Source organism: Camponotus floridanus, unplaced genomic scaffold (assembly GCF_003227725.1).
Source record: "Camponotus floridanus strain SB8 unplaced genomic scaffold, Cflo_v7.5 scaffold30, whole genome shotgun sequence".
In the NCBI taxonomy this organism is placed as follows: Eukaryota; Metazoa; Arthropoda; class Insecta; order Hymenoptera; family Formicidae; genus Camponotus; species Camponotus floridanus.
In genome coordinates, this window is record NW_020229437.1 from 813,965 (window position 1) to 826,123 (window position 12,159).

The following is a 12,159-nucleotide window of genomic DNA, read 5'->3' on the forward strand; positions in this document are numbered from 1 at the left end:
CGCCGCGTAGCAAGGACTAGAAAAACAAACGGGCGATCCGCTCGGCGAAAGGGATAGCCGCGAGGGGGTAGTGAATGTCGTCGGTGAATCGGGCCGATTGAAGGGTAAGATTAAGATTTTCGACGACGATGCGCGCGGACCGATCGGCCAAGTGCAGATAGGACCCTCGCAGCTGGATACGAGGCATGTCGCGCGACAACTTTCACCCGTCGACCCGTTGTTGACGAAGCGAGGGCGGCGTAGCAAAAAGGCGAGACGAGAGGAAACGATCATCCGTGTGCGCGAGATTCCTCCGCTTTTCCACAAGAGCGTCGCTCGAGAGCGAGATCTCGCGAGAGAGCGGGACTGCGAATTTTTTCTCGCGCGAAACGCGCACGCATCGCGTCCGCATGCGTGATAATTGTCTCTCCTTTCCCGACGAGCCGATCGAAATATATTGTCCGACCGGAGAGCACTCTCGGGGTACTCGGCGAAGAAAGGGAAGTTGCTGTAATGGCCGCCGTGTCATGAAATGAAGGTGCCCAGCCAGTTTTGTGGTGCCACAATGGAGGATAGCTGTAGCCCCGCGTCCCAAAATCATAACGGCCAGCTGGCCGGCGGCGCGAATGTCTCCATCGCCAACAATAAGCACCAGGGCGGCAGCGACAATGGCAGCAACGGCGATGCCAAGGACCAGCGACCGCAGTACTCGATGCCTGGTATTCTGCACTTTATTCAACACGAGTGGGCCCGCTTCGAGCTCGAGAGGTCCCAATGGGAGCTGGACAGAGCGGAATTTCAGGTATATACGGATTTCAATTCGACCACTGGTAATTGTATCGTACGTCGACTCGGACGCGCGATGATTATTCCTTCGTACTTACTGCTTCAGCTGTCATGTGACGGAAGAATCATCGAAACGTAAAAAAAATCCAACCAATTGTCAGCTTTAGGATAATACAGATGTTCGCGATAGACTGTATTAGTAATGAATGTCTTGTGATTTGAATATATAGTCACATCGTAACACTGTTGCTTTTCATTTGCCATGTGAAACATAAGAAGTGCCTCTCTGCTTGATACTCGAGCTATTTGACATTACCAATGTAAATGATGTTTAGCAAACTATGAAATAAGAAATATAGAATAGTATCATTAATGATAAATTCTTGATATTAATTAACTTTTCTTTGTATTTTGTTGTATAGGCTAGGATAGCTTTCCTTCAAGGTGAAAGGAAAGGACAAGAAAATTTGAAGAATGATCTTGTGAGGAGAATAAAAATGTTAGAATATGCGCTTAAGCAAGAAAGGTAAATAATAAATTATTTATGTACGTATACATATAATTGCACATACATACAGCTTCATTATTTGAAAATAAATTGAAATAAATTATTTAAAAATAATATTTTTAGTTCAAAATATTCGAATATTAAAGTATAATATTTAATGTATGTGTACACATACAGACATACACATAGTGTATATACATACACACACATGCATATATATTGTAATAAGATAATTAAATAATTATTCTTTTATCTATTAAAAAAAAAGATTAAGATATAAGATATTACGATAAATATATTTTTAATTAATTATGTACACAAACATACACTAAATTCAGAATACAAATTATATAAATTAATTGAATATCATATATGAGGTAGATATTCTCAACATTATGTTATTAAATTATTATTAAAGTATATGTGATTGCATTAAAATATCTATATTTAAAGACATCCATAATTTATATCAATAACATTTAAATGTTATCTCTTATTTTTATAGAGCAAGGTATCACAAACTAAAATATGGTACCGACTTAATAATGCAAGGAGATATCAAACCACCTCTTTATGAAGAAGATACTACGTGCAATATCTCTGAAAGTGGTGGTGGTGTTGGAGGTAGTGCTGGTAGTGGCGGTGGCAGCGGAGGAGGAGGTGGAGATGGAGAAGCTTCATTCACATCTGTCAGTAATGTTAGTTGGAGACAAGGTCGTCAACTTCTAAGGCAGTATGTAAAATATTTGTTGTTTTCAGAAAAATATAATTTTTAAGTTATTAATATATAAAATTTTTTATTATTATTATATATTATTTATTGTATCATAGATAAAAACTAAAAAATATATAAATATTTTAATTTAATCTAAAATATTTAATTTTAAAAGATAAAAGAAAGAAATCTTCATAAAAGATTTTTTTTTAGATATTTACAAGAGATTGGATATACTGATACAATAATAGATGTACGGTCAAACAGAGTAAGATCATTGCTCGGTTTAAACAATAACACAGACACAGAGGAAATGAATACTCCAGCATTAAATGGAAATGAAGGAGTACAAGATAAACAAGAATATAATGAAAGTCTTGTACGTCGGGGAAAGCAACAGCATCCTCCAAAAAAGGTAAACATTATGAATAAATGTTTTTAGATAAATTCTTTTAGAAAGAAACACTAATGCTAGTACTAATTATAATTTTTGTTGCGTGTATATATATATGCGCACGTGAATGTATATAAATAAAAATTTATTACAAAATTTTAGAAATTAGAAATAAATGATTAAAATCTAAATATATTGCATATTATATCTATAATGTCTACATAAAAATATAATATTTTTATTTTAGCAACAGCCATCTTCTATAGCAGAAGCAATGATATTAGACACAGAAGCAGCTGTTATAGCAAATTTTGAATTCTTGGGTCACACAGATATGGATATGGAAGAAGAAGAAGGAGATGTGGAAGATGAAATTTATGATGCAAATACAGATACCAAACCAAATAAAGTAATTATTATTATTATTATTTCTATACTTTCATTATATTTCACTTTATGATATGAGTATTATCTGTATTTGTATTATGTATTGTGTATTCTGTTTTCTGTATTTATAACTTTTACCTTTCTCTTGCAGACATCTATGCCCCTGCTAGGAGAAGATGTTGACACAGATGCAGAAGCAGAAGAGGTATTAAACGAATTAAATCTCCTCACAGAAATTGAAGAATCACCACCTGGTTCTATTTATCTGGAAAAGAATTCTCATTCAAAATGGAGTAAGTAAGAGTTCTTATTGTATAATTCACATATTTTGGATGTCAGATTTATATTTCAAATTTATTTTAAAGTATCTATTTACATTCTAGTATTTATTTACATATCTATTTACATCAGTACATATATTAAAATATCTTTTTACTTGCTTGTTACTAATTGTTATTTTCTGCAATCAAATAATGCAGATGCAATAGACATGCATAGAGAATTGCAATTAGATCCAAGACACTCAAATAAAGAAGGTGATTCCACATTGGAATTAGGAGAATTAGAGCAATTATGTGTTAATAATGATGCGGAAATATCATACGATGTAAGTTGAAAGAATTCTTCTGTTTCATAAATTAATATTGAAAGTTAATGTTATAATTTACTAATGCCTCCAATATATATTATTATACAGATAGTTTCCACCACAAAAGAAACCTTCAGAAAAACGTGGAATGCAAAATATACATTACGATCGCATTTCGATGCTGTTAGGGCACTTGTCTTCCATCCCACAGATCCAGTTCTTATCACTGCAAGTGATGATCACACGTTGAAATTGTGGAATCTTCATAAGACTGTTCCAGCAAAGAAGTTTGTATTCTTGTTTTCTTATTATGATAACACATTTATAATTACAACATATTTAAAGAAATGTATATAAAATATTGTTATACTTTTCTGTGCAGGTCAGCTTCATTAGATGTAGAACCACTATACACGTTCAGATCACATACTGGACCTGTATTGTGTCTAGCCATGTGCAGTGCGGGCAATCGATGTTACAGTGGTGGCTTAGATGGCAATATCCATTGTTGGACACTTCCATCAGCTAACATTGATCCGTACGATTCGTACGAACCAAGTGTCCTTAGTCACACATTAACAGGACACACAAATGCCGTTTGGGGTTTGAGTATGTATCATCTGCGTGCTACCATGCTATCGTTCAGCGCAGACGGAACTGTAAAATTATGGGCTCCACAGGCCACACAACCTCTTCTCAATACATATGTCTCGGAACAAGGTACATAAATATTATATAATGTTTTAAACTTAAAGCGTTAACACTGTTAGATAATTATTAGCAAGTAGAGCAAGTTTTATTTAAAATAACACAAAAGTCAAATTCGCAGAACTTTATCTAGCAAATATTGATTGAATGTAAGTTTTTTCTATATATTGTATATTTGTAGATTATTAAATATGTCATAATGATTTTTCTTTTTATAGACGGCATACCAACTTCAGTAGACTTTATCAGGGACGAGCCGCACAAGCTGGTCGTAGCTTATGAAGGAGCTTGCGTGGTATTTGATACTGAAACTGGCGCAATCGTTGCGCGACTCGAGGCGAACGAAACGAAAGGCGTAAATCGCGTTGTAGCTCATCCAACATTACCACTTGTTGTGGCCGCGCATGAAGATCGGCATATTCGATTTTACGATCACCGATCAGCTACTCTTGCTCACGCGATGGTAGCACACTTGGACGCAGTTACTAGTCTCGCTGTAGATCCTCATGGTCTATACTTACTTTCAGGAAGTAAGTATAAAGACAGAAAATAATTTATTAAATCACGATAACGAAATTTTAAAATGTGTAATTATACTTAATGAAAATTTAATTTTTAAAGTCATGTGTATTAGTGTTTCTAATTCAGTACTTCTTATTATGCAGGTCATGATTGCAGTATAAGATTATGGAATATGGACAACAAGACTTGTGTTCAGGAGATAACAGCACATCGGAAGAAATTTGACGAAAGTATTTTGGACGTAGCGTTTCACCCATCAAGACCATTTATAGCAAGCGCTGGTGCCGACGCTCTCGCCAAAGTGTTTGTGTGAAATGTGTAAATCCAAGAGATACACTCGCATCAAAATAATTTCTATTATTACATCAAATCAAGCAGTTTTTGTACTCTTATTCTTTTTTAGATAGCCTTATAACTTTATGTGTCCATCCGCATACATATACACATACGTATACACATTTCCAATTTCTGTTGTAACTCTGATCGTTCTCTGATCCCTTTTTCCAAGGTACCGGTTTATAAAAAAATCAAATTGATCGTATAGATATTCATATAAGAGAGGAAATGAAAATTTTATCCGTAACTCTTGTCTGTGACAGTTTATGGAAAGAAATAATTTTAAATATAAACGCGCTGCTTGTTGATGTTAATCATCATTGAGTAGCCACAATACTATTTGGAGAATAGCGGGGAGGGGTCTATCATGTAGAATATTAGCCGATATAGTCCCGATAATTAGAGAAACCAGCCCCTTACCCACAGAATCCAGGAAGTACACTGCCGCGGTAGCGTAATATTTATCCTTACGTTAACTATTTATTACCAATATCGCCGTTACTGTTGCACATTGCTACTGGGGATTAATACAACCGTAATAATCGACGATACAGTTGTCCTAACTAAAAAAAAATGCATTAGTCTCCCATTACACATAATTTTTCCTGCTGCCTTATATATTCATCGAGGCTAGCACACAACATAGTAATGATAATAATAATCCTAAGCTAATTATAATAGATATATTATAATAACAATAAATTATATAAAAAATTGTGTGTTTCTCTGTAATATATTGTATTTAAAAATAGATAACTGTGTAACGTATTATAATGAACATTTTTTTATTAAAATCTCATTCCATTATTTTCTTATTTTATATGCCCACAAAACGAAATTCAAATATTGCCGTTTTATGCTTTAAGTTCAATTTTTTTATTTTTAATTTATCTCGTACAAATATAATACTAAATATTTTTTGTAATGTAGCCTAATAAAAATGATTGATTACATTTTTCGAGACTCTCGTGCTGTTATATGATTGCCTCATTTTCTATGCAGTCCCACGTGATTTGAAACGGAGTGCACGTTTTCTTTTCCTTTCTCTTTTTTTTTTTTTGTTTACAAGAAATTTTTTCGAATAATTTTAAAGACGCAGATCAAAAGAGAACCTAAAGAAAATGAAATTATTTTCCATATACTTTTCAAAATTGCACCTTATCGCGATTGCAATTTTATTTGAATCATATGATACATAATGCCATCTCTCAGTAAGCAATGCAGTATGGATGCACTACTCGCTATTGCATATCTAAGTTTTTCGCACCCAGGTGCGATCACGTTAATCAGCCATAGCGCTCGTATCGTACATGTATCGGTGTGATCCCGTGATTTTCCTCGTGACTAATTCGATGAAAATCAGCGAGAAAAATTATCAATGATCCCAAGAGAATGATAAAATTTCGCACGCGCGTGCACGCTATTCCAGGCATGAAAGCGCTTCCAACTTCTTAGAAATCGTTTATTATTGCACCTCGTAAGTGCTATATCCTTAAGTTTCACCTCACGTAAGATGCTGAGAGATAAAGAAAAGAGATTAGTGAAACAATGCGAATTTTTCGATGTGACTTTCATTGGTTTGATTGAAAATTGATAGTACGTTTAATTGTCTAATTCCATAAAATCCTTAACAGGTTATGCGTGGGACGATGTGAATAAAATAGATTGATCTTCTTGATCTTCTCTGATTCTTGAATTGACTCATTGATTTGAAACAACGTCGTCGAATTACAATATGTCTTACTCTCTCATGAGCATCATCACTTAAAGGCCTAGCAATGGAGCGAAATGGTGCTAGAGAGATGGAGGAGCGTAGATATATTCGAGATACTGGGAAGGCTCTAAAAAAGTATGGGAGTACAGCTAAACACATGACAAGGACCGAGAGTTTAGTGAAACACACAGTGTGTCCTACAGATACTCTCCAAGGAATAGCTCTGAAATATGGAGTTACGGTATGGCTTATTTATGCACAAGATCTTTTCATTTTTGTATTTTACATTTGTTGTCACATTTGTACTTTATTCAATGATCCCAAAATATTGATATTGCTTTAAGCAATAATGATTCCAATATATATATGATCAATTTTTGCAGACAGAACAAATTAGAAGGATTAATAGATTATGGGCTTCAGATAGTTTATTTTTACGAGAACATTTGCTTATTCCTATTAATGCAGATAATTCTGCCTCTGTATGTAATAACGAATCCGTAGCTCCTGAAGAACATGACATCCCTCCAAATGTAAGTAAAATTTAACAAGAAAATTTAAAAAGAAACAAAAAGCAGATGTTATTATACTTCATTAAGAATAAACATGTTTTACAAATGCATATGTAATATTTTTAGGTATCTAGTCCTTCATCTATATCATCTATTGATGATGAAAGTTCAGTTGGTGATTTCTTAGCTAAAATGGATTCTTCAATAGCTAATGTTAAGAAAGAAGTCAAACGTGCTCAAGGGAACAGTGAGTAAGTTATTTCCTGTGCTTTATGCAATATAACTCAAATAAAATTTGAATTTTTTTCAAGCATGTGTTATATATAAAATATTAAACTAATAATATAAAAAAGATATGCAAAAATAAAAGCACATTTTCATAATTTATTATCTACAAATTCGAGTTTAAGCATAATATTTACTACCAAAAAAATCATATATATATCATCAATAAATCATTTTGTTACAGATTCTGTACTGATAGCAATGATGTTTATGTACAACGACGGCGTGGATCTGCTAAATTACGAAACTCATTTCCTACTACGTCGAATACTTACTCGACACCCTCCTCTGATACTGTCAGACCCATGTCCTCTAGTGATATGCATAATTTTCCAACTGCTGTAGTAATGACACAAGGAAAAAAAGTAAAGACTTCCTTACAAAGACTTGAGCAGCAACAAGATGAAATGTTCCAGTTGTAGCATTTAAGTTTCATTGGGTTGTAATATCCTGATTCGATTGTTATTAAAAAGCTTGTAGGAAAGGATGTACTGTATATCAATGTGATATAGGAGATTGTTTCTCATATTCAATGTTGATTGATCCATTTATAAATTTAATTGAACTGTATTGTCTTTTTTGATTTTTGCTATCAAAAAATTGTATTCTTATAACTTTAAAATTTAATCTCACATAATGAATGCACTGTATTTCAACTTTATGATTTTTTTTGTCATGTTAATATGAATAGATCAACTAACTTTTATACGATTTGAACATTATAGTAACTATTTAACTAACGTTTAGTGGACCATATGTGCCTTGAATACAAATTTCTATGTAAAATTTTCTCGATACTTGGTTTTTGTCTAGGTATATATTATAAAAATTCATATGCATTTTTTTACTTTCTTTTTTTTTGTTAACTTTATAAACCACTGTGATAAAATCACAAAAAACTAAAGGCAACATTATGAAAAAATAGCTGCATAATAGAGAAATAGCGCAAAATTACATATATAATTAAATTATGGAATCTATCTATATGATACAACTTTTTAAATAAATTGTTATATATTTGTTAGTAATAATATATTTTATTTTTTTTCAGTTACTTTATTATTATAAATTCTTAATTTCCTTTTCTTGCAATAAAAAACAAGATATATAACATTTTTGTAATATTAAATATATATGTGTAAATGTTATCATTTTATTTATTAAAATCCTAACGAGGTTTTTATTAACAAACATTAATAAAAACAGAAAAAGTAACAAATTTCTATAAGGAATATAAAGATATGAAAAAATTAATTCCTATAATATTAATTCATAATTGAATTAAATTTTTTACAAATACTATTCAATTTTGTTGGAGTATAATATTATTAAAAGCTATCTTAAATAATATCATACAATTATGTGAATATTATAATCTCCTACAATTCCAGAAAAATTATAATTCTTCAAAATATATAAAGGGATCCAAAAGTTAGAAAGATTTTATTTATACTTATAATTTTTATAAAAAAATTAGTTGAAGTAGTTAAATTAGCAAATTATTTTTAAAAAAGGAATATTTATATCCAGACTTGATATACTTTGATATACAATACATGATAGGTATATATATATATATATATGTATATACATACGTTTCCAATTTTGTACATAATCTAATAAAATTCTATTTTATGCTGTATATATTGTTGATAGCAGTATTAGTTGACAAAATGTTCTCTATAAAAAGTATATACACACACACAGTGTAATTTTATTGTAAAAATATATATAAAATGTTACACATTGTATATATATGATGTTAAAATATCTCGATGCGTTCTTTTTTCTCATCATGCTATAAATATATATAAGTCTTAATACATATGTATAAGTTAAGAAAGATATAATTAATTGTGACTATATAAAAAAAAGATGTAAATATATATTAAATAAAAAATTAAAGAAATATATAATAAACTAATAAATTTTATTTTTTAATATGTTGTAATTGCATAAAAAAACCTGAATTATTATTTAAAATAAAATATATATATACACATATATATATATATATATATATATATATATATATATAAAGTATTATTAAAAATTATTTAAAATATATTTTAAAGTATAATTTCTTATATTTTCCTTAATTTTAAAAATTGTTCTTGGAAATATAAAGAATATAATAGTATATGGAGAAGGGGAATATATATATAAATATAAAAGAGGAATATATATATATATATACATAGAAATATATATTCTTTAACAGTTTATCTTTTATGTTTATCTCTTATTTTATTCTTTCATATAGTATATCTATTTTAGAGTTAACTATTCTTATGGGAGGTGTTACATATTTATTACAATAACACTTTGTATTGCTTACAAAGTTAAAAGATCCTAAGCGACTGTTGCAATATGGGCAATGTAATTTACCTTTAGTCCAAGATTCCTATAAAAATAATTATTTTGATTTATATCTCATATTTTTTAAACATATTTTTTGAATTCTAATAAGGAAAATATACCTGATTGATAATATTCATAATCCAGTCTGGTACATTTTCTGAAGTCATATATGAACAGTAATCAGAATTATCTGCCTGACATCCTAAATCTATTGGATGCTGCTTTATTTCATGATGTGCATTAAATAAAATAGAGTCACCTTTAAAAAGAGATTTACAACAATGTTTGCATCTCACTTCCATGATATACTAAAAACAGATAATGCAAAAAATAATTTAAAAATATATATCTAAAAAATAATTATCGTTATTATTAAGTTTTAATGTTATTACTATTGATATTTGATTGACGAAGAAATATAAAATATAAGTTAAAATTATAAAGAGAAGAATTGTAGTATGTAATATTTTATATAATTTATTGTAATATATTATAAAAATGAAACAACATTGACAAAACTTACCAAGTGTATGGTACTAGCATTAATTATACTATTGTAATTATTTTAGTAAGAGATATTACAATTGGAATATATGTTCCTCGAAATTATACTCTCTTTGCAACTTGAAAAAAGTATATATAAAATTGCAAAAATCTAAATAAGATCTCGTGTAACCCTCTTTTTACGTACGACACTTAATACGAATATAACCTTTATAACCTCTTTTGTACATAGACAGATGCATTCTTTGTGGAAAAAAAGATTATCTATTAGAGTGCTATTTAAAAGCAAGATTTTTTAATATATTTTATAGAGAAATATATTATTATTGTAAAAATAATAAATAATGTTATTCATTGTTATAAGAATAATAATGTATGTACTATATTTTTGTGTATATGTATATATAAATTTATCATATATTTCATTTCATCATAGTTACATTAATATAAACTGTAATATATGGAAAAATCTTTAATATATTATTTTTAAATGAAAAATAATGAGATGCAAATAGTATATGAGAAAATACATATGTGACTAATATATCTTGTAATTATTATAACACAAAATACAAAATTTTTATCATTAAAATGATAAAATTATAGATAACATTTGCACATTAGATAACAGATATATTCAATCCTCGCCTGCTGGTATTGCATCTTCTAATCTTTTGACAAATTTTACACGTAATTCAGTTATATTATCATTTTTAAGTTGGTCTTGTACAAACCAGCAAGCAATTTCCATTTGCACCATTTCGCAAGCTCCTCGAAGTACACCAGTTAATATGTTACAATACTTCAAGTTTGAACAATTATCTGGTAATTCTACAAATTCTGTCAATGGATTTGTCTCGAAACATAGAGAGAATTCGTCGCCAGCTGGGCTCCAATTTGTAATTGACGGTGTTATACCAAGAAATATCTTGAAGCCACTTTGAATCTTCTCTGCTGTATCTCTAAAGTCATAACATCGACCAGAACCAGTTCGCGCCAGAAAATCTTCTATCAGTCGAATTCCTATATTATATCCCATTCTTTCTAATTGTTTGTTTGCATCTTCCACATTTTCATAGTCTTTAATCAATTGGGCCACAAGTGCGCCATAAGTTAGAGTAAATAATTCAGAATTCTGTAATATAATACAAATATATATATAAACAAAGCATAAATTAAATCAGAATATTATTTCTTGTGATGCATACACACGGCTGGTATATTAATATTAATTTTTAAAATTTATAAATTTAAAATTTAAAATAATCATTAATTCTCATTTTTTGAAACTAATAATGGCCATAACCTTTCAAGACTAATTTTATACTTGAAATAAATAAAAAAAAATTATATTACATTTATCGATATTAAATTAATATGTGTGCATACAAAACAATGTAATACTTGCCACTTTCTTCGCGTCAAGCTTCGTCCCAGTTCGTGACATTGTTGACAATTGCCTTAAGTGACAATCGACGTTAAACTACTACTAGCTGATATCTATTTAATATTATTTCCGTCTACATACATTTATACAATATAAGTCTGACCATATTACATATATATCATATGTATTAAAGATTATTAAGGTTTTGTTTATAAAATTTTTATGTTACTTTGACCAGACTTTGACTAATTTGCTATTTATTGCGAGTGAACATCGAACCCGCCTTTAGATAATCCTTACGCCCTCTGTGGACATGAATTACGAAGGCAGTGTCCACAATGTTCTCAGAGGGTAATATATAATGTGCACAATTTTTTTCAGGCATTTGTCGGCGACGCTCTACCTACTCACAAGCGCTTGTATATAATGCTCTGGGACATCCATAATAATACAATGAATAAATACATAAAAT

General features: G+C 30.1%; 3 protein-coding genes across 4 annotated transcripts; 2 read left to right on the forward strand and 1 right to left on the reverse strand.

Moving 5' to 3' along the window:
- Window positions 1-34: 34 nt before the first annotated feature.
- LOC105254683 (striatin-3) lies at window positions 35-4,913 on the forward strand. Its single transcript, XM_011263510.3, has 11 exons — window positions 35-781; window positions 1,188-1,291; window positions 1,779-2,006; window positions 2,202-2,403; window positions 2,630-2,791; window positions 2,921-3,062; window positions 3,249-3,376; window positions 3,467-3,645; window positions 3,741-4,078; window positions 4,285-4,596; window positions 4,732-4,913. Exons 1-11 carry the CDS (start codon window positions 512-514, stop codon window positions 4,899-4,901), a joined length of 2,235 nt encoding a protein of 744 aa, XP_011261812.1. The 5' UTR covers window positions 35-511; the 3' UTR covers window positions 4,902-4,913.
- A 1,214-nt stretch (window positions 4,914-6,127) lies between these two features.
- Window positions 6,128-8,405, forward strand: LOC105254681 (lysM and putative peptidoglycan-binding domain-containing protein 2). 2 transcript variants are annotated; one of them, XM_011263509.3, is made up of 5 exons: window positions 6,128-6,401; window positions 6,559-6,879; window positions 7,022-7,171; window positions 7,277-7,397; window positions 7,620-8,405. In XM_011263509.3, exons 2-5 carry the CDS (start codon window positions 6,703-6,705, stop codon window positions 7,778-7,780), a joined length of 609 nt encoding a protein of 202 aa, XP_011261811.1. In that variant the 5' UTR covers window positions 6,128-6,401; window positions 6,559-6,702; the 3' UTR covers window positions 7,781-8,405. The 2 variants fall into 2 exon arrangements, with proteins under 2 accessions (XP_011261811.1, XP_011261810.1); XM_011263508.3 differs by having other exon boundaries at window positions 6,129-6,401; window positions 7,277-7,401; window positions 7,620-8,023.
- A 2,401-nt stretch (window positions 8,406-10,806) lies between these two features.
- On the reverse strand, window positions 10,807-11,991 carry LOC105254680 (trafficking protein particle complex subunit 3). The gene is made up of 2 exons (XM_011263507.3): window positions 11,709-11,991; window positions 10,807-11,435 (listed from the first exon to the last, which is right to left on the reverse strand). The coding sequence occupies exons 1-2, from the start codon at window positions 11,745-11,747 to the stop codon at window positions 10,938-10,940; spliced, it is 537 nt and encodes a 178-aa protein (XP_011261809.1). The 5' UTR covers window positions 11,748-11,991; the 3' UTR covers window positions 10,807-10,937.
- Between the last annotated feature and the right edge of the window lie 168 nt (window positions 11,992-12,159).

Bases quoted from the DNA above. Each gene is read 5' to 3' on its own strand.
- LOC105254683 (XM_011263510.3), top strand. From the start codon at position 512: ATGAAGGTGCCCAGCCAGTTTTGTGGTGCCACAATGGAGGATAGCTGT. The intron at 3,063-3,248 runs GTAAGTAAGAGT...CAAATAATGCAG, and splicing joins GAATTCTCATTCAAAATGGA to ATGCAATAGACATGCATAGA. The intron at 4,597-4,731 runs GTAAGTATAAAG...CTTATTATGCAG, and splicing joins TCTATACTTACTTTCAGGAA to GTCATGATTGCAGTATAAGA.
- LOC105254681 (XM_011263508.3), top strand. From the start codon at position 6,703: ATGGAGCGAAATGGTGCTAGAGAGATGGAGGAGCGTAGATATATTCGA. The intron at 6,880-7,021 runs GTATGGCTTATT...CAATTTTTGCAG, and splicing joins CTCTGAAATATGGAGTTACG to ACAGAACAAATTAGAAGGAT. The intron at 7,172-7,276 runs GTAAGTAAAATT...TAATATTTTTAG, and splicing joins AACATGACATCCCTCCAAAT to GTATCTAGTCCTTCATCTAT.
- LOC105254680 (XM_011263507.3), bottom strand. From the start codon at position 11,747: ATGTCACGAACTGGGACGAAGCTTGACGCGAAGAAAGTG. The intron at 11,436-11,708 runs GCAAGTATTACA...ATTATATTACAG, and splicing joins AGCTTGACGCGAAGAAAGTG to AATTCTGAATTATTTACTCT.